Source organism: Acipenser ruthenus, chromosome 15 (assembly GCF_902713425.1).
Source record: "Acipenser ruthenus chromosome 15, fAciRut3.2 maternal haplotype, whole genome shotgun sequence".
In the NCBI taxonomy this organism is placed as follows: Eukaryota; Metazoa; Chordata; class Actinopteri; order Acipenseriformes; family Acipenseridae; genus Acipenser; species Acipenser ruthenus.
Genome location: NC_081203.1, coordinates 20,720,697 through 20,740,442, shown reverse-complemented (window position 1 = coordinate 20,740,442; position 19,746 = coordinate 20,720,697). Strand labels below are relative to the sequence as shown.

At 43.1% G+C, this 19,746-nt stretch overlaps 1 protein-coding gene across 29 annotated transcripts in view; it reads left to right on the top strand.

Moving 5' to 3' along the window:
- LOC117422475 (ryanodine receptor 3-like) overlaps window positions 1-19,746 on the top strand; it is a 149,217-nt gene that overhangs the window by 65,165 nt on the left and 64,306 nt on the right. For 21 of the 29 annotated variants that reach the window (XM_058987389.1, XM_058987391.1, XM_058987385.1 and 18 more), the window contains 15 exons: window positions 57-216; window positions 466-613; window positions 2,073-2,278; window positions 2,788-2,962; window positions 3,852-4,060; window positions 5,143-5,342; window positions 5,640-5,709; window positions 6,286-6,446; window positions 6,999-7,161; window positions 8,089-8,175; window positions 8,556-8,782; window positions 9,834-10,641; window positions 10,845-11,045; window positions 15,811-15,913; window positions 16,857-16,991. In XM_058987389.1, the coding sequence (XP_058843372.1) occupies window positions 57-216; window positions 466-613; window positions 2,073-2,278; window positions 2,788-2,962; window positions 3,852-4,060; window positions 5,143-5,342; window positions 5,640-5,709; window positions 6,286-6,446; window positions 6,999-7,161; window positions 8,089-8,175; window positions 8,556-8,782; window positions 9,834-10,641; window positions 10,845-11,045; window positions 15,811-15,913; window positions 16,857-16,991 (3,053 nt within the window). The remainder of the gene's footprint in view (window positions 1-56; window positions 217-465; window positions 614-2,072; window positions 2,279-2,787; window positions 2,963-3,851; window positions 4,061-5,142; window positions 5,343-5,639; window positions 5,710-6,285; window positions 6,447-6,998; window positions 7,162-8,088; window positions 8,176-8,555; window positions 8,783-9,833; window positions 10,642-10,844; window positions 11,046-15,810; window positions 15,914-16,856; window positions 16,992-19,746) is intronic. The other 8 variants (XM_058987384.1, XM_058987392.1, XM_058987404.1 and 5 more) reach the window with 1 other exon arrangement.

Genomic DNA, 19,746 nt, shown 5'->3' with positions numbered 1-19,746 from the left:
CATTGAATCGATCAGCCAGGGAATTGCCTCTCACCAATCTCTCTGTTTAATTGAAGCTACATGATGTCGAACGGTTATAAACCTGCGCCACTGGAACTTTCTGAAGTGAAGCTGATCCCAGCTCAGGAAGTTCTGGTTGATAAACTTGCTGAGAACGCACACAACGTCTGGGCAAAGGACAGAATAAAGCAAGGATGGACCTATGGCATTCAACAGGTAGGACCATCCCCTGCCAGGGACAGCAATCACTTTCACTATTAATAGTAAACAGTTTTCATTAAATCACAACCGGGGGAAAACATTGGCTTAAGTTTACGAGTGGTGAGAATTAGATGCACCACTTATTATGTCATTTGCGATAGCCCCATTACTTAAACTATAAAATGATTGATTATCTGCATTTTAAATGTGTTGGTAAAGCCCTTGTTTTATAGCCAAGTGTCATTGTCTTATTGCTTGCTGAAGGATCTGAAGAACAAAAGGAATCCTCGTTTGGTGCCGTATGCATTATTAGATGAGCGCACAAAGAAATCAAACAGAGACAGCCTGCGTGAGGCTGTCCGAACACTGATTGGCTATGGATTTAACATTGAACCTGCTGACCAGGAGAGTGGTAAGCAAAATGAACTTTACTGTACATATTGTCCTGCTGAGTGAGATGAGGTGGAACTTCAACAGTAGGAGCCCTGTTTTTAAAGCACTTTTATCTTTTTTTAACTAGCTAGAAACAACTTGGTTGCAGAATGGCTCAGGCCAGTTATTGTTCTGGGTAGTTTCTTGCTAGTTTATACAGTTGAAGTTATTCCATAATTTCAAAACACTTAATAGTAATCTGAAGATAAAACCTGGAAGTTATTTTTATTCATCCCTGGCTTCAACCGCCCCCCCCCCCCCCGTCTCTTATTTCATTAGCTTTATTAATAGACCCTTACAGCCATCTTTCTAGATGGAGTTTCACATTTGTCCATGTTTTAGGTTTTTAACACATTTTTCTCAAGGAAGTCTCTGGTTACAGTGTGTGTTAGCATACATCCTCCACTCTGCATAATACTAGGGCTTCCGTCAGTTGACATTCTGAATCAGTAACATGTTTCACAACAATCAGGGAAGGAGGAATTTAAAGGTGGGATATTTAGCAAGTGCCATACTCCCTAAAATGCTGAAAACTGTTTTAAACTGTTTTTTGTGTGTACACCTTTTTAGACACGGAATGCTAAATAGGTGTACCAATCATGTTAAAATGTTTTGGCTATACAGTAATCTGCCACTTATCCGCCCATCACGTATCCGCCCTCACCGTTTATCTGCCATAATCAACATCTTCAGCAACGTTAGTTTATTATTGAACAGAGAAGATTAGTTCAGAGATTGTAGATCCTACTAAAGTTTTCGTACACTGTGTTGTATGTGCTCTGTGCGTTGCCATTGCTGGTAGTGTCACGTGAGCTGTTCAGCATGTTGATATGTAAATAAATCCTGTTCACCTGCGGGGCGTAGCAACTTCAACCTCCGTCTCGATCTCCTGCCTGTCACTCAGCAGCGAATGCACGCACCCACATGGCAGACGGCTACTCTGTCACAAGCATTAATACCCTGTATCTTTCTAAACAAGGGATTCAGGGGAGCTCTCTAATAAAAGCTGAATCTGAAAACAATAATTGTGTGAATACAGTAATTGTTACAGGCATGAATGGTATTTAAAACAGAATTAATTTATCTCACTTTTTACATATCCGCCCTTACACTGATCCCACCGCAGTCAGATATGCGACGGGTTACTGTATACTGTAACTGTAGAAAAATAAAAACCTGTGAGACAGAAAGAATGGTATCTGTAATATTATTGTTTGTTTCTAGTTATTGCTGATCGTGTTCTGTAGTGGATTTCATTGTGCTACCACTTAGTACAGAACCATTGCATTACCATTGAAGATCACTCAGTATGTGTAATGAATGACCATGGTCACAAAAATTAGGTTTGGTCAGTCTCTGTGGTCTATTGTCATTCAAACCTGTTGAAGAGCTGTCTGTTTCAAGTGTGTTGTCCTGTTACGTTTTCCTTTTTCGCCCAGCTGGTCAGAGTTTAGAGCGCTTGAGTATTGATAAGGTACGGTTCTTCCGGGTGGAGAAAACCTATGCAGTGAAGACAGGGAAGTGGTACTTTGAGTTCGAGGCTGTCAGTGGAGGAGACATGCGTGTGGGCTGGGCCAGGCCGGGCTGCAGGCCTGACGTTGACCTCGGGACGGATGACCAGGCCTTCATATTCAACGGGTTCCAGGTTGGTGCTCACGTTAGGACTTAGAGACATATGTTTGATTTTAAAGCAAATGATGCCTGTTTGTTACATGGCAATCACCTTGTATTAAACCATATGAAGCATGGCAAAACTCGACACCTGAATCCATCATTGTCACTAACACAGTCTTGGATGCAAGTAGATACAGTAGAGTTTCTTGTGTCAAGGTAGCGGACTCCTCCGATAAGCTGAATGAATGGTACCAGAAGTACATGTAGTGTGAGTGTCTCACTGTAAAAGCAGGACATTTCAAACTCTTTTCTCAGTTTCATACTGTATCATGTTAAATTGGCTTCAACTTCTAATTTGAAACCATTTGAGATTTGACCCGATCTTGTGGTATTGTGTCTCGACGGGCATAGGGGCTTGTGTATCTCGAATGAGGATCTGGTTCAGGTAGGACTGCAGTCCCTAGTTCAGGATGGTGGTGTTAGACTGGACTGGGTCCACTCTGTCAATGAATTCCAGCTCCTTCTGCCTTGCTTTCTCAGGGCCAAAGAGTGCATCAGGGATCCAAGTTCTTTGGTCGCTCCTGGAAGGCGGGTGACGTGGTTGGCTGTATGATTGACATGGAAGATAAATCCATGATCTTCACTCTGAACGGAGTGATCCTCATCACTAACACAGGCTCCGAACTCTGTTTCGCTGACTTTGAAGTTGAAGATGGTGAGTTTGTGGTATAATTCCCTCTTTCGTTTTTGTGGAATTTAAAGCTTGAATAAACGGTGTACAAATGAAATAATTCTGTAGCCTATATAGCCTTCATGGTTTTGAAATATTAAAAAAAAACAGTGAGCTCAGCCTGGTTCACAGCAATATGTTCTCTATTAAAGACCGTTATAAGATGCTTTCAGTTCCTTGCAAGGAAATTGTGTAACATCAATTTCAGAATAAAAAATGGACACTGTTATTTAGTTTAGCACTGTATTCAAAACCTCCCTGCCACTCCTGCGTACTAAGATGTATTATATTGATGTCCTGCTGTGTAGGACAGCAGGACATCAATAAAATACATCTTAGTAAATATTAGAAAACATAATGATTTTTATTTTAATAAAGTGGTAGCCAGCTATATAACTAGTACAGATCTCCAGAGGAAGGCTTTCCAGCTGAAACATTTTTTTTCATTCCGTTGCTGATGTAGCACTCCCAGTTTTTATTCATTAATCTTTCACATACAGAACTCTGCTTTTAACAGAGAAGCCGTGGAGTTTAACAAGGACACGAGATATTGTCTTCAAATTTTATATAACCTGAATATAATATATTAAGAGTTCAGTTAAGAGTTCTGATTTATGTGACATACGGGCCAAGAAAAATCAAGACCTTGGGACAGATTTGTTCTGCCTCTATTTCCACATTTTGAGTTATTTTTTTGTAACCATAGCATTTTTATTTTATTTTCCCCAATAAGTTATAAAAATGCCAGAATATACCATTCCAAAATATGCATTGATCTATTTTGTGTCAGCACTCTTTCTGAATGAGAGGTGTATACTGTTATATGAGAGGTCTGTTATAAAGGAGAAAGGGGCTGTGCTTTTTGCTTTTCCAGGTTTCATTCCTGTGTGCAGCTTGGGTCTGTCTCAGATCGGCCGCATGAACCTGGGCAAGGACGCAAGCACCTTTAAATACTACACCATGTGCGGCCTGCAAGAGGGCTTCGAGCCCTTCGCCGTCAACATGAACCGCGACGTCGCCATGTGGTTCAGCAAGCGTCTGCCCACTTTCATCAACGTGCCACAAAACCACGGCCACGTGGAGGTAAGGAACAGGAGAAGTGGCAGAGCCTGTGGAACAGCCGACAAGCAAAGCTGCTTTCATCTAATAAAATGATGCATAAGGAAAAAACTGTGATACTCCCTTATTAAAGTTTCCCATAGTAAAAGCATAGCAGAGTGTAGTAAAGCATAGTAAAAGCATGGTAATGCACAGGTAAGCATTGTAATGTCTGGCAAGGTTTTAAAGCATATAAAAAATAAAAATGTTAACGATGGTAAATGCATGGGAAAACTGCTAAATGACCGTGCACGTTTACAATTGTAGACTTTTATCAGGGCTAGACTGAGGCCTGGTCATTTGAGTTCCCTTATAGAAATGTTCGAAAATCCAATTGAGGTGCTATTATTATCCCAATGTCACACTGAAGAATTCTTTGCAGAACCATTGGCAAAAAAATTGATTTGGTTCACATATTGCACAGTGGTCCTTATAATGTACCATAGAATACCACTGTGTGCAGGTTCCATTGTGATACAATTGATAAGAATATGAAAATACCACTGTTTTACCATTCACCAATGGTTGCTACCATTTCTTAAAGTACAGCTCTTTCTCTTTTTTGTTCCACGAAGCCTCCCAGTCTAAAGGTCTTGGCCTGTAACAAGGCTGTTTTGCAAATGTGCTTTGGATCTGAACGGGCAATGAAATGATTTGTGGCTTTGCCAACATTGTATGCATTACTCTGTGATCAGTACAAAACACCTATTTCTGAAATATAAAATGTGGCAGATCTGAAGTGCACTTAAATGATTTCATTCATGTGGGTTTGAATTAATCAGCAGGTGCACAGTGAAGGTTTAGTAATTGAGACTAACAGCACTTCTCTTGATCAAAAGCAAGTGTATTTAATAGAAGACAGTTTCAATAATGGTGTGTTTTCAAACTAAAATTTGATTTTTCACTGAAAAATCAATTTTAGTAGTTGCATTTGAAATGCATTTAGTAGTTGAAGGGAGTGAAGATCAAATGTTTGTTTCCTGGGCAAAAACAGGTTTCAGGATTTGAGTAGCTCCGTTTGATTGTTTGATTGTAAATTTACTATATTTCCCTCGGTTTTATTGTAGGTTACACGAATCGATGGGACTATCGACAGTCCGCCCTGTCTCAAAGTGACTCACAAGACGTTTGGCACGCAGAACAGCAATGCAGACATGGTGTACTGTCGACTTAGCATGCCTGTGGAGTTCCACTCCTCCTTCCGGAATGGAACCCTTCATGATTCCGAGAGCAAGCTGCACGACGAGTCACAGAAACCAAAGCAGAGGTGAGCGCATGGGAGGAGGTTCATTTGGTTCAGAAAAATAATTTAGTGTACAGGTTGACCAGCATGGCTCCGGACCTTGAGGAACATAATTATTCACCTCTGGCCTAGAGGGTCTAATTAGCTAATCAAAAGCACTTAAATGTTACTTCAAGAGAAGTATATACTCTTCTGGCTATAATATACAGGTTATTTGTACAGTAGTATCGTTGTCTTCCTGTTCTCTGTGATCACTAATAAAGACAATCTTTAAAGGCGTCTGCTGCACAGGTTTAATACATTGGATGTTGTTCTTTTCAGGTTTCCACTGAAATCCCAAAAACAAGTTGATGAAACTTCTAGAGGGCCAGAATATGGAAATATCACTGCGGTAAATAAATTCTCTTAAATGTATTGGCTAACGAGTGTTCCAACCGCTGCCTGATTCGCTTGACAAACAATTCACTTTGGGGAGGAGAGGGGTGGAGGAGGGTGCCATTTTATAAGCACAATAACACACTCCAGGGTGTTTAAATATGGTTCAAAATCTGCATGCCTTTTACCCTGTCACATGTGTTATTGTTTCCTAAAGCTGGAACCCACATACTTGAACAAAGAGACCAGTCTCCCGTAAAACCTGTACAGCCACCTGAGCTAAATGATCATGGCTCTTACCAGCTAGTAAACACGAGAGCATTTCTGTCCCCCATTGTACATCTAGTTGACGGACGCCACACTGTGCCGCTCCTTTTAAACGGTGACTGTATTTCAGGTTTCGCTATATTTCTTGTGAATTTTTGAGTAGGTTTGTGGGCTGAGTTATCTCTCTCTGCAGCACTACAGTACTTCTCTGTGCAAGTGTTTGAATCGGTTTGTCATTGGACGTGTTTAATTGTTTTGAGGTTCCTTTGTGATTATTCAGAGTTTTTTCTCTAATATTTAGTTTTCGTGTCGATCCTCTCTGCAGTACTACTACTCTGTGCGAGTGTTCGGGGGGCAGGACCCCTCCAGTGTGTGGGTGGGCTGGGTGACCCCTGATTACCATTACTGCAGCAGCACCTTTGACCTGAACCGGAACCGTACTGTCACCGTCACGCTGGGAGATGAGAGGGGACGCGTCCACGAGAGGTACAGTGTACTGCGTGCTCAGACAGGCAGGGCATTTCCATACAGCAGCAAACTCCCGCAGTCATGTTAAAAAAAAAAATAAAAAAATCATCATCTTTTCAACATGGATTTTGTTTCGCTCCATATCACAAGAGTTATTTGTAAAATAGCAAGCAAGCAAAACTCAGTGAGCTGTTTTATGTTAATGTTATCCCCATGAAATCACTGCAGTATGCTAACTTATGACATCGCTGCAGTATGCTAATCGATTGTAAGCACTGCAGTGCAAAACAAGCAAACAAACGCTGTAACAGGCCTGCTTTTATGAGCTTGGTATTGGTCAGACTGGAAAGGAGTGTTGGGATGTGACTTCTAACTGCATCTGCCTTGGGCATTTCCAGATGGAAACACATTGAACAATATTTAAATTTGACGTTCACAACTCCTAGAGCACATGCAAAAAAAGGCGCCAATAAAAAAAAAGGCATGGTTTTCGTCCTAGATTTGGACGTTCATTCTCAGTGCAGGTCTTGCCTGTACACCCTGAACCTGTTTTAACCCCTTCCATTCCAGTGTGAAGCGGTGTAACTGCTACATGGTGTGGGGGGGTGATGCCGTTGGTGCCCATGGGACAACCCGTGGTAGCGCAGACCTGGAGATCGGCTGTCACATTGACCTGGCCACTGGCTTCGTCTCCTTCACCGCCAATGGGAAGGACCTAGGCACCTCCTACCAGGTACTGCTCACAGGAGCTTTGCTGGTTTGATTTTAATAACTGGGCGGCACTTTGATTCAACCAAACAGCTTAGATTTTAGAAAGCTAAGCTTCTGAACCTTGAGCACAAACAACATTAGTTAAACTCAATTAAAGAGTGAGTAGCATATTTGTATGTCAGTTTTACTCCTTGTGATGGTTAAGTTGAACTCCCTTATAAATTGTAGCTAACAAAATAAATCCATAAATCTTACTTATTTTGCACTTCCATTTGTTACATAGATCTCCAGAAGTGTAGTTTTTAAAGAAAGACATGTTATGGCAATGTTATGTATTTTCATTGTCAAACAGATGTCTGGTACTACTGTAAGTTCTCAGTTTGCTTGCCTTGTCTTCAAGGAACTAATTTAAAGTACTTCCTGGTTCATTTCACCTCAGTAGTGTTTTCTGACTGAAAGCATGTTAGTCAATAGAGATGCAGCTGATTGGTTATTGACAGGAAAGCAGCCAGTGAAGGGTTGGGGACAATTTCACTCTTCAGGTGAAATCACCCAGGAAGTTCAAGACAGTCTAAAAAGCATGGCTTGTAAACAGATATTTCTTTAACCTAATTTAGTACCAGATATCATGTTTAAATATATATATATATATATATATATATATATATATATATATATATATATATATATATATATATATATATATATATGTAAATGCACGCTGGCTTAAATGTAGGTTTCTCCTTCTTCTGAGGAGAAACGCGGTGTGGGAAACACCAGAGTTTATCTTTTATAAAGTATGGTTGATGGGATACAAACCTCTCGCATTGCTCCGGGGGCATGCATTAGTATACTCTAGACCCCCTCCTCCTTCCCCCCGTAGTGTCAGCATGTTCTCAGTTGTGTGCAGTAAGCAGTCAGTGTAACCAGTGTCTGGTTTTGTGTTCAGGTTGAGCCCAATTCCAAGCTATTCCCTGCCGTGTTTGTGCAGCCCACGAGTCCCAACCTGTTCCAGTTTGAACTGGGGAAACTGAAGGTATGTAACTGGAGCTACTGGTTTGTTCTAATACAACATGGCTGTCTTGAATTTCTGCATTATGTGTACTTATACAGACCAACACCGGTGAAACAGAGTCTTCATAAATATCAGCTTTAGTAACAGTTTCTTTAAATATGTAGTGATTGATCACAGTTTGAGTTACAAAGACTCTAAACAAAGTGCAAGTAAATAAAAAAAAAAATCCTTAAATAATCTGAGCATAGTTCCTCATGCTATAATTTATTAGAATTATTATTTAACTGACTTTAATGGCCACATTTGTTCCTTTGCAAAGTTTGCACCTCTGAACCCTTCATGTGTGAAGTAAATTAACATGGTGCTCCGTAGATAACTGGCTGTGGATGTTCCCTTTACAGAATGTGATGCCGCTGTCGTCTGCCCTCTTCAAGAGTGAGCACAAGAACCCAGTCCCGCAGTGCCCGCCTCGCCTGGACGTGCAGACCATCATGTCCGTGCTCTGGAGCCGCATGCCCAACTCCTTCCTGAAGGTGGAGACGGCGCGGGTCAGCGAGCGGCACGGCTGGGTGGTGCAGTGCCTCGAACCCCTGCAGATAATGGCCCTGCACATCCCAGAGGAGAACAGGTCCGTGAGAAGAAACGCATTCCCACTTCACACTGATCTTAAGAACAATCACATTCCTGGTTCACACTGATTTTAAGAACTACCCAAATCTACTGCAACCACTCATTTTATGTATTTATTTATTCAGATTCTGCTCATCTTAGCTGAATACAATAATGTACAGTAACTGCCCCTTTTCTCACAGCTGTTTTATTTAATTCTAATATTGTTTACAATGCTCTAAACCATCAATAAGCTTTACCCATCTGTTCATTTGGTTTGTAATTTGGTACTCTCTTAAAGCCTTAACCCTTTGCAGTCCATTTATTAAGTGCGCGTCAGACGCGTCAGGTCCAATTTATTTTCACACGCGCAGTTAATTTTAGACGCGCTGTTTAAAATGTATTTTTTTTCCACAGTCAAACGGGTTTAAATGGCCCTGCATATCAACAAAGCACTCACTAGGCTTCTCCAGCCCCGCCACACCCTTTCGTTCGCTATCGCTTTCATCTATGTAAGAAATAAATAATAATAAAAATAATAGTCGTACATACCGATCAATCATCTCCGGATCACTCGTTTTATCACCAAACTCCTCAATATTGTGATCAAAGTCATTATTTTATTACTATAACATCTGAAAAAAGCTCTGCAAATGTCCATGATAGTCTCTGTGCGCTGACGCACTCAGCCAGCTTGTTTACTATGACCGCCCCGTTATCTGATACCTGATACCATGTATGACTATTCATGAGATACGCCTTTTTTTTTCCCCCGACTTGTCTCAGCTCCTGTCGCTCCCACTCAGCAATTGAATGGTTTTCTCGGCTTTTTCCAGAGAAAAAACGACTAGAAACCCGTTTTTTGCATTGCTATAATGATGTCGAACCCAGTCCGACAAAGGACCTGAGAGGAATAATTGCAATGTCGGACCCAGTCCGACAATGGACCGCAAAGGGTTAATAATGTTAGAGAGCCATAATTAAAATGTAATTTTAAATGTTGAATGAAAAATGAATCCTAAAACGAATATTTCTCCCATTTCTGTATTTTCTCGTTGTGTTTCAATTAGGTGCGTTGACATTTTAGAGCTTTCCGAACAAGAAGACTTAATGAAGTTCCACTACCACACCCTCAAACTCTACTGCGCTCTGTGTGCTCTCGGCAACAATCGCATTTCGCACGTGCTGTGCAGCCACGTGGACCAGTCCCAGTTGCTCTACGCCATCGATAACCAATACCTGCCAGGGTTGCTGCGCAGTGGCTTCTACGACGTGCTCATCAGCATCCACCTGGAGACCGCCAAGGAGGCCAGGCTAATGATGAACAACGAGTTCATCATCCCGATCACTGACGAAACCAGGAGCATCAAGCTGTTCCCAGACGAGTCCAAGAAGCACTCCCTGCCTGGAGTGGGTCTCAGCACGTCCCTCAAACCACGGCTGAACTTCTCCCCTGTGTACTTCGTCACCGCCAACCCCAAACGGCAGCTGTACACCCCGCAGATCCCCTTGGATGCTCTGAAGGAGAGGGCTCTTGGCATGCTGACAGAGGCGGTGCAGGGAGGAGGCCATCACATCCGAGACCCCGTGGGCGGCAGTGTGGAGTTCCAGTTCGTCCCCATCCTGAAGCTGATCGGCACGCTGCTCGTCATGGGCGTGATGACGGACGAGGACATGAAGCAGATCCTCATCCTGATTGACCCCAACGTGTTCGGAGAGCAGAAAGAGGAGGAGCCGCAGGAAGAGGCCAAGGAGAAGGAGGAAGTGACGAGTAATGAGGAGAAGGCGGTGGAAGCTGGAGAGGAGGAAGCGAAGGACACAAAGAAGCCCATGAAGGGTCTGTTGGAGAAGAGACTGCCAGAGTCTGTGAAACAACAGGTAACAACAAAACAGGCTGGGTCATGCTAATGGGGAGATATAATGTCCTATCAGTCTAATGTACAAAGATAGTTGACGTTGTTTATAAAAAATACAGTCTATCAATCAGCTGCCAATGTATATGTAATCTAGAATGAAAGTGAATCACATCAGAGGTCCACTCGGAGAGGTAGCTGTTTGATGAAGGTTTGTTGTTCTTCCAGATGTGTGAGCTCCTTCATTATTTCTGTGACTGCGAGTTGAGACACCGGGTTGAGGCCATCGTCTCCTTCTCGGACTACTTTGTTTCAAAGCTGCAGTTCAATCAGAAGTTTCGCTACAACGAGTTGATGCTGGCCTTGAACATGTCTGCGGCCGTGACGGCCAAGAAAACCAGGGAGTTCCGCTCGTCTCCACAGGAGCAGGTGAGGAGCACAGACAGGTGCTTCATTTTCAGTGCAGGCTGGAGAAAGAAATAACTGGATAACAGACACCTAACTGTTGGATAGGTTTTATGCCATGTTTCCATCTGCACTATGAAACCAGTCTGCAAACCAGTTGCCAGTTTAATCTGCAGTCTGTAATGGATTCTGTAACCAGACGTTATGATTCAAACTCTCCCTGCTATGCCTCGCATTATTTAATACTAGATCTTTATCTAGCAAAGCTCCACTTAATGAATGAATTCATTGAAGATCACAAACTGGATGTGTTATGCTTAACGGAAACCTGGTTACATGGTGACAGATGTCTCTGATAGAGGCTTCTCCCCTGAATTATTATACATTTTTTGCAAAAGGAACACCCTATGGGGAGGGGGACTGGCTTCCATTCATCGTTCTTATTACAATGTTAAACAAAATATAATTGAAAGTAAAGTTAGTCAATTACCTGTGATCATTGTAATTTATTTATCGTACACCCAAATTCAACCTACCTTTTGTGACAAAATGTGTCGATTTTTTCTCTCTCTCTATCTGTTAAACAGGACAGAGTTATTATACTTGAAGATTTTATTGACAGTGACTGATCCAGTCTGTGTAATTTTTAAGGCTTTTATATTTCCTAGATTATGTCCCGCATGCTATGTCATCTGGAGTAGTTCCCTCTGCCTTCAAAATTGCTGTGGTTAAAACTGTTCAAGAAAGCAACCCAGACCCTGCTGCTTTAAAGAATTATAGACCTATCGCAAATCTACCATTTCTAACTAAGGTTCTAGCCAACCAGCTGAATTTGTTCCTTGAGAGTAACTTGAAAAATGTAAAGTTTTAAAAATGTTCTGTTGGGTTTCCATTTTGCGCACAGTACAGAGACTGCGCTCATCAGAGTGGTGACTGATCGACTGTTAAGTGCAGACTCCAGTTGTCTCCATCATCCTCCTGCTCACATATGTAAATGAGATGGATTTACCAGTGAGCAGGAGGATGATGGGAAATGTAGTTCTGAGAGGTCCATGCGGGTACATGGGAAGCCATCTTGAGGCAGGGAATGCAATGTAAAAGTTTAAGAAAAGTGGTCAATTATGAAAAAAAAAAAAAATTAAAAACAATACACACACCTTACATAAACAGTTATAGCAACACATGGGAACAAATAACACAATAAAATAAAAAGGTCCTTATGTACCCTTTAAATCGCACGTGTGAATGGGGTCTAATTCATGCTTTTGTGGCTTCCCAACTTGACCACTGCAGGGCTCTATTTGCTGGGCTCCCAGGTCAGCCGTAACTCATCTGCAGTTTATACAGAATGTAGCTGCTAGGGTTCTCAGCAAAACAAACAAAAAGAGACCAAATACAGTAACTCCTGCATTGGCTTCACTGCATTGGCTCCCAGAGAAGTTTAGAGTTGATTTTTAAATTGTATTTTTGACTTCTAAAGTATTTACTAGTATGGCTTTATATAAGGAGATTTATATAAAGGAGCTTGTGTCAACCTCCTAAGGACTCTCTTGAAATCCTAAATCCAAACATACAGTAAGGGCTGATTGGATGTGCTAAACTCACTCCAGACCTCCTACAAAATGTCCTTAGTCAACAGCAATATAATGCCCAATTTGAGCATCAAATTGAATCAGCCATTATTATTTTCTGGTGCAAAACTTTGCTGTTTGCATTAACAGCATTGTACACCATTGTTCTCTCAAAGGGCTTCTGTGGCAAAGTGCCCCGCCCCTGTGTGCATTTGTGTGTTCTGTGTATGTATGTATGGGTGCGTATGTTAATGTTGGTGTATAGATTGGTACACGGGATATAAACGGGTCTGTGTTTCACGTGTGTTTAAAGTGTATAATTAAATTTAGGCACGAGGATGGCACATCACTTCACGTGCAGATAAAATGTGTATAATGTGTGGCACGGGGTTGCACGTAATGAATTCACGTGCTGGGATTCAAGTGAGTAATTAATTAGTAATTGAATCCCAGCACAACAGTATATATAGATGCACGTTTTAGTCACTTGGGGTTGGGTGTTCGGAAGAGGAGAACGGGTGAGAGAGAAAGGAGTTAAAATAAGTGATAAGAATAATTATAAGTGTTTTGTACTCACCGTGTTTGTTTGTCTCCGTGCACCGTTTGTTAAGTGTTTAGTCGTTTTGTCTGTCTGTTTATTTTGGCGTCAAGTGCCGTGTCCTGTTTTGTATTCCATTGTTCAAACCTTTTATTTGTTAATAAACGCTGAGTGCAGCCATTGCACTCAGCTCATCATCACCACCGTCTGTGTTTGAATTCCTTTCTGGTCTGACGCAACCCACTCTGGCCGTCTTTGTGACACGTGGTGTCATCGTGGGATAGCCGCGCCTCCAAGCGTCAGACCAGGAGGGGTCTGGATTAAAAAAAAAAAAAAAAAAAAAAAAAAAAAAAGTCAATGGCAGAAGACGCCATCAAACTGCGGGGCTGGTTCCTAGAGAATGCTGGGCTGGAGGCCCAGTCTCTGCCCATAGTCGTCCGGGCCCTGTGGATGATGGACAGTGAGAGATGGGAGGCCTATCAGGAGGAACACACCCCAAACACCTTGGAGGAAGGTGTGGAGTTTGTCCTCAGCTACCTGGAGGCAACCATAAATGGAACAGCAGCCCAGGTAGCAGGACCACCAGCAGAGGAGTACCTGCTGTCCCCATCTCCACCAGCAGAGGGTGAGTACCTGCTGTCCCCATCTCCACCAGCAGAGGGTGAATGCCTGCTGGTTTTGCCTTCACAGCCCAAATGGGAGGAGCCTGAACGTCCTACGCCTGAGTGGAAGGAGCCCGAACATCCTACGCCTGAGTGGGAGGAGCCCGAACATCCTACGCCTGAGTGGGAGGAGCCCGAACGTCCTACGCCTGAGTGGGAGGAGCCCGAACGTCCTACGCCTGAGTGGGAGGAGCCCGAACGTCCTACGCCTGAGTGGGAGGAGCCCGAACGTCCTACGCCTGAGTGGGGGGAGCCCGAACGTCCACAGCCCAAGAGGGGGGAGTCGGTGCGTCCACAGCCCAAAAGGGAGGAGTCGGTGCGTCCACAGCCCAAAAGGGAGGAGTCGGTGCGTCCACAGCCCAAAAGGGAGGAGTCGGTGCGTCCACAGCCCAAAGGGAGGCAAGTCGGGGCTTCCACAGCCCTGGGACCCAAGCCACCAGCAGAGGGAAAATGCCTGCTGGTTCAGCCCCAAGAGCCGGAAGGGGAGGGGTTACAGGCTCAACCCCCTGAAAATTTTTGGGGGGGAGAAGGGCAGGATGCTGGTGTCCCCCAGCAGCCTCTCGCTATGCTGCTGAAGGCAGCACGGCGCGCACATGCCCAGCCGCCACAGCAGAGGGAGCCAGCACCGCCAGGAGCAGAGGAGCTGGAGCTGCCTCTGCCTCCACCACCTCCAGGAGCAGAGGAGCAGGAGCTGCCTCTGCCTCCACCACCTCCAGGAGCAGAGGAGCAGGAGCTGCCTCTGCCTCCGCCACCACCACCGCAAGGAGCAGAGGAGCAGGAGCTGCCTCTGCCTCCGCCACCACCACCGCAAGGAGCAGAGGAGCTGGAGCTGCCTCTGCCTCCACCACCGCCAGGAGCAGAGGAGCAGGAGCTGCCTCTGCTGCCCGTACCTCCGCAGGGAGTACGGTGGCCGGAGCCCCAGAAAGGGGAGCTGCCGGCCACGAAGAAGGGGGAGGAGGTCTGGAGACCACTTTCCCCAGCAGCAGTTTCGCTGCAGGAGTTCTTGTGGCCGGAGCCCCACAGGAGGGAGCTGCCGGCTATGAAGAAGGGGGAGGTCGGGGGACCACCTGCCCCCGCAGCTTTTTCGCTGCAGGACAGGACCAGCATGCTGTCAGCCGTGCCACTACCGGCAGGGGAGCTGACAGCATTTCCAGCCATGGGCCCACTGAAGCCTCCCTTCCCAGCCCGAGACTTTGGCCTGGACTGCTGGGTATTTAAGGGGGGAGGTGGCCGTTGAGGCCATGTGTGCTGCGCACAAGGGGGGGTATATGTGGCAAAGTGCCCCGCCCCTGTGTGCATTTGTGTGTTCTGTGTATGTATGTATGGGTGCGTATGTTAATGTTGGTGTATAGATTGGTACACGGGATATAAACGGGTCTGTGTTTCACGTGTGTTTAAAGTGTATAATTAAATTTAGGCACGAGGATGGCACATCACTTCACGTGCAGATAAAATGTGTATAATGTGTGGCACGGGGTTGCACGTAATGAATTCACGTGCTGGGATTCAAGTGAGTAATTAATTAGTAATTGAATCCCAGCACAACAGTATATATAGATGCACGTTTTAGTCACTTGGGGTTGGGTGTTCGGAAGAGGAGAACGGGTGAGAGAGAAAGGAGTTAAAATAAGTGATAAGAATAATTATAAGTGTTTTGTACTCACCGTGTTTGTTTGTCTCCGTGCACCGTTTGTTAAGTGTTTAGTCGTTTTGTCTGTCTGTTTATTTTGGCGTCAAGTGCTGTGTCCTGTTTTGTATTCCATTGTTCAAACCTTTTATTTGTTAATAAACGCTGAGTGCAGCCATTGCACTCAGCTCATCATCACCACCGTCTGTGTTTGAATTCCTTTCTGGTCTGACGCAACCCACTCTGGTCGTCTTTGTGACAGCTTCCGATTTAGTAGTGGGTGTACCTGCCAAGGCAGCAGTGTCTTGTGCCTTTTCAGCATGGTGGTATTGTATTGTATTGCATAGCCAGGTACCGAGATGGCTTCCTAACAATGATCTTTTTCTTGTAGATCAACATGTTATTAAACTACAAACTCGGAGAAGACTGCCCCTGTCCAGATGAAATCCGTGAGGAGATGTACGAGTTCCACGATGACCTGCTTCTGCACTGTGGTATGGAAACGCATCGTGCTGTAGGAATTTGCCAGCACCCTAAATATATATACATAAGAGTTCTAAGAAACATTCGAAACACCATTGTCTTGCATGAGCTGGAATGAAAAACAGGGAATTTGTAACCTGGTGTAGTGTCAGTGTAAGTAATAGCTTGACTGTGTGCATTTGCTGAACCTACTGAACACCTTTATGAATAAATAATTGCTGCAGCGTTGACGAGGGGCCCTACAGTTAATGTTTAAAAGTAAATGATTAATACACACACAAGGGTTGTTAGAAACATGATATTTCATAAAATGTCATTCTTTAATGTTTCTGATATGCTTGCATGTTCAGTCTTCAGAATCTTTCAGAATTCATTATATGAGAATGGCTTGTGCCTTTTTGATGTCTGCAGCTTTTGTAAAGATGTTTTAGGATAATATAGTTCAGGATGTTAATCTAAGCTGGTGGTTTGATTTTTATTCAATAAACTAAAATCAGTTATCTCTCATGCACACACACACATCAATACACTTTTCATTTTACAATCCATATTGTTACTAAGCTTCACAAACAACCTTATAAACAAAAATGTATACATTAAGGGACAGTCATACTATGCATTTGCTCATGTCTTAAGTTTGCTTCACTCTGTTATATAGTGTATACTATTTCAGAACTAGAACAAAGAACTACAGTGTTAATGTAACGGCACTGACACACACCAAGGCTTTTTCAACAGCTCATCAACCGTCTGAGATGCAGACTTCGTAGTTTAATGTTGTGGAAACCCTTTGGTAAAATGTAACGGTGCCTGTGACGTCATGTGCTTGACACATTGTAGTCATGTGACTTTTTGGTTTTTGAGCTGTAGGCTGCATATCTGGTACACAGCTGGATTGTGTGATGTTCCTCTCGTCTCATGGACTGCAATGTGATTCTCCTGTCTCCCTGCCAGGCATCCCTCTGGAAGAGGAGGAGGAGGTGGAGCAGGACACCTCCATTAGGGGCCGGCTGCTCTCCCTGGTGCACAAGATCAAAGGAGCGCCCAAGAAGCAGGAGGAGCCCACCGAGGAAGAGCAGGCAGCCCCCAGTGAGTACCACACACAGCTGGGTCATTCCTGACATCAGCATGCCTGCTGAGCAAGCTTCAATGAGGCACAGACAGCTGGCTAATTCACTAGCTTTTCATGCCTTTCACATCCGGTGGCCCAGGTTTGAATCCAGATGTTCAGCTTGAGTCTCATTGAACAGTTGTCCACATGATAAAATGACCATGCAATTCGGCTCAGCACTACTACTGTTATGACACTAATGCTGTAGCAAGAGCTCACTCAGTCTAGGAAAACCAACTAACTAACGATGAGGCAGAGATATGGAAATAATTACTTTGGATGTTGAAAAAACAACTAATCTTAAAGTGCAGTGTGTGTGTAAAGTGCAGTTAAACAGTGCAGAAAGATGTGTCTTCCTTCATGTATATAGATTCGGATCATGCCACTTGATTCCTGTTGCGCAGATCAAATTGAATTTAATACAGCAATAATGCAAAGGGAACATTAGTGGATTAACTAGTTGTGAAGTGAAAGTTAATTACAGTAAAAGGGTATGTAAAAAAGGGATTGAGATATGCTCAAATAAGAGCTGTGATGGGAAGATCTCATGCCACCTGCCTAGCAGCTAGCACTATACCACACTGTCATTTTCCCTTGCCTTCACTGTTTACTTTTTCCAGTAATAGCTTTTCCCTGAACACTGAATATACAGTGTAAAGTATGCAGGGCTGCTAATGAATAGCACAGGCATTGTCGTGGATTTCTCTTCCTAGCTGCAATAAAGTGTCTTGCCAACCTCTTATTTAATATACTAAATCATCTTTTTTTCTCGATGTGCATTGCAATTAGTGGTTGACTCGTTGTAAGCATTATTTACCGTTGAATGTTTTCTGTAGTAATTGTATGCTCGTAAGAGGCCGTTGTTCCTGTGACCTGCCCACACTCTTCAAAGGGGGGATTGTCACATCTCCAAGAGGCTTTGCATGTGAAATAATAATTTTAGTAAATAATTACAAACTTGTCTTTATAGATTTTGGAACACAAAGCCTCCTGCTACAATATAACCTGGTTCATCGAGTGGAGGATAATTAGATCTGTCACATGTCAATACTCGTCTCTGGAGTGCCCTGTGTGGATATTGGTCGAAGTTAATTTCCTGAAATTGTGTTATTGGTTTTGGAGCACAGAGAGCCTTATTATGGAGTAGTTGTGCTGCTTGATATAAAGTGGAGTCAAGCATAATTGAATATGTCCCTCTGTCTTCTGCGTTGCCTCAGATACCTGTTTGTGATGACAGAGTGGCACAGTGTAGTGTGCTGTTTCTACAGGAGTGTTCCAGGTTATACCTGGCCTTTTTATTTCTTCTTGGGTTTTTTTTTCATCATAGTCAGGACAGGATTTGTTTAATTTCTTCCATGCTGAACCTGCACAGAATGCTTCACTGATTTACTCCTAGTAATTAAGAAATTAATTCCTGAAAAACACCTCTGCCAGGCATGCAGTCCGATATATTTATTTGTTTGTTTCACCCAAATTCCTATCCATGCATCTATATTGCAAGAAGGACGCTGCTGTCTTGCATATAGATATAAATAGCACCCCTGTGGCTTCAAGAGAGCTCTCAAAATCAGAGCATAAAGATTAAATACATTGGGTACACCATAGTCACGACACATCTGAGGGCAATCTGCAAACGAATAGCACACGTACAGTGAGTAGCTTGCAGAATTGCTATGGGAGCCTCTGACATTGCTGGTGGTAGATGGAGCAATGCTCTCCTAACCTGTTCAACATTAACTAGGGGAAGTCCTTGAAAATGCCCGGGAACTGCAGAGCTTGCACACTGTGTCAAGTACAAAACAGCGTAACTTGAAGCTGTGCACAAACTGTTAAACTGCAATGTAATTTTAAGTTTCAAGTACATGCTGTACCAGTAAACAAACTGATATATAGAAACAAATTATCTGTACATAATACAACAATAGTTCCATACCCTAGTGACTGCTGGAGTCTGATAATAGTATTGCTTTAGCTTCTTAAGAGCTGAAAGAAAAAACATCTGGAAAACGCCATAGCAAGCTGTTTGCTGTGCAATATATTACTAACATGGAGTGGTTTTAAAGAGAGTATTCATGTGTTAGTTTCATTGGTACATCTGTGTATTGCAATCCTAAGTTCAGAACACTACAGGATAAATTCCATAAAGAACAGCGGATCATAAGAATATTGTAATCATTCAAAGGTTTGTGAAAACATCTCTAACAGTGCTTGGTAGTCTCGTTCGTGTATTTAGAGTCTTGTTTGTCCTTAAACCTGAAGTAGTACCACATTCTATGTTTTAAAATGAAAATACATGTTTGCTAAAACATGTGCCTTTTAAAATGGCACATTGAGGCCTATGTGATGAATGGCTGTGCATAGAAAATGTAAGGAACTTCTTTGTTAGCTACCAATTACTTTAATAGTAACTGACTTGCCATAAAAAATCGCGCACTTAGCTGAACCCTTCGGTCAAGATGAAATCACCTGCCAGTTTTGAACATTTTTTTTTTGGATGCCAACATGTTTGTTTGATGTACAAGCTCAGCTGCATGTGTGTTCTGTTAACAGAGCTCTCCATTAGCAAATTATGTGATCAATAAATAAATTAGCATTATAAATCAAGTGTGTCACCGTGTGACAGTCTGGCTCGCAGTGGTGAGGTGTGGTGATGTCACGGACCAGGAAGTAACTGAAACCAAACAGTGGATGGGCGGGTGAAGCTGAGTGCAATAGCACTCAACGTATTTATTA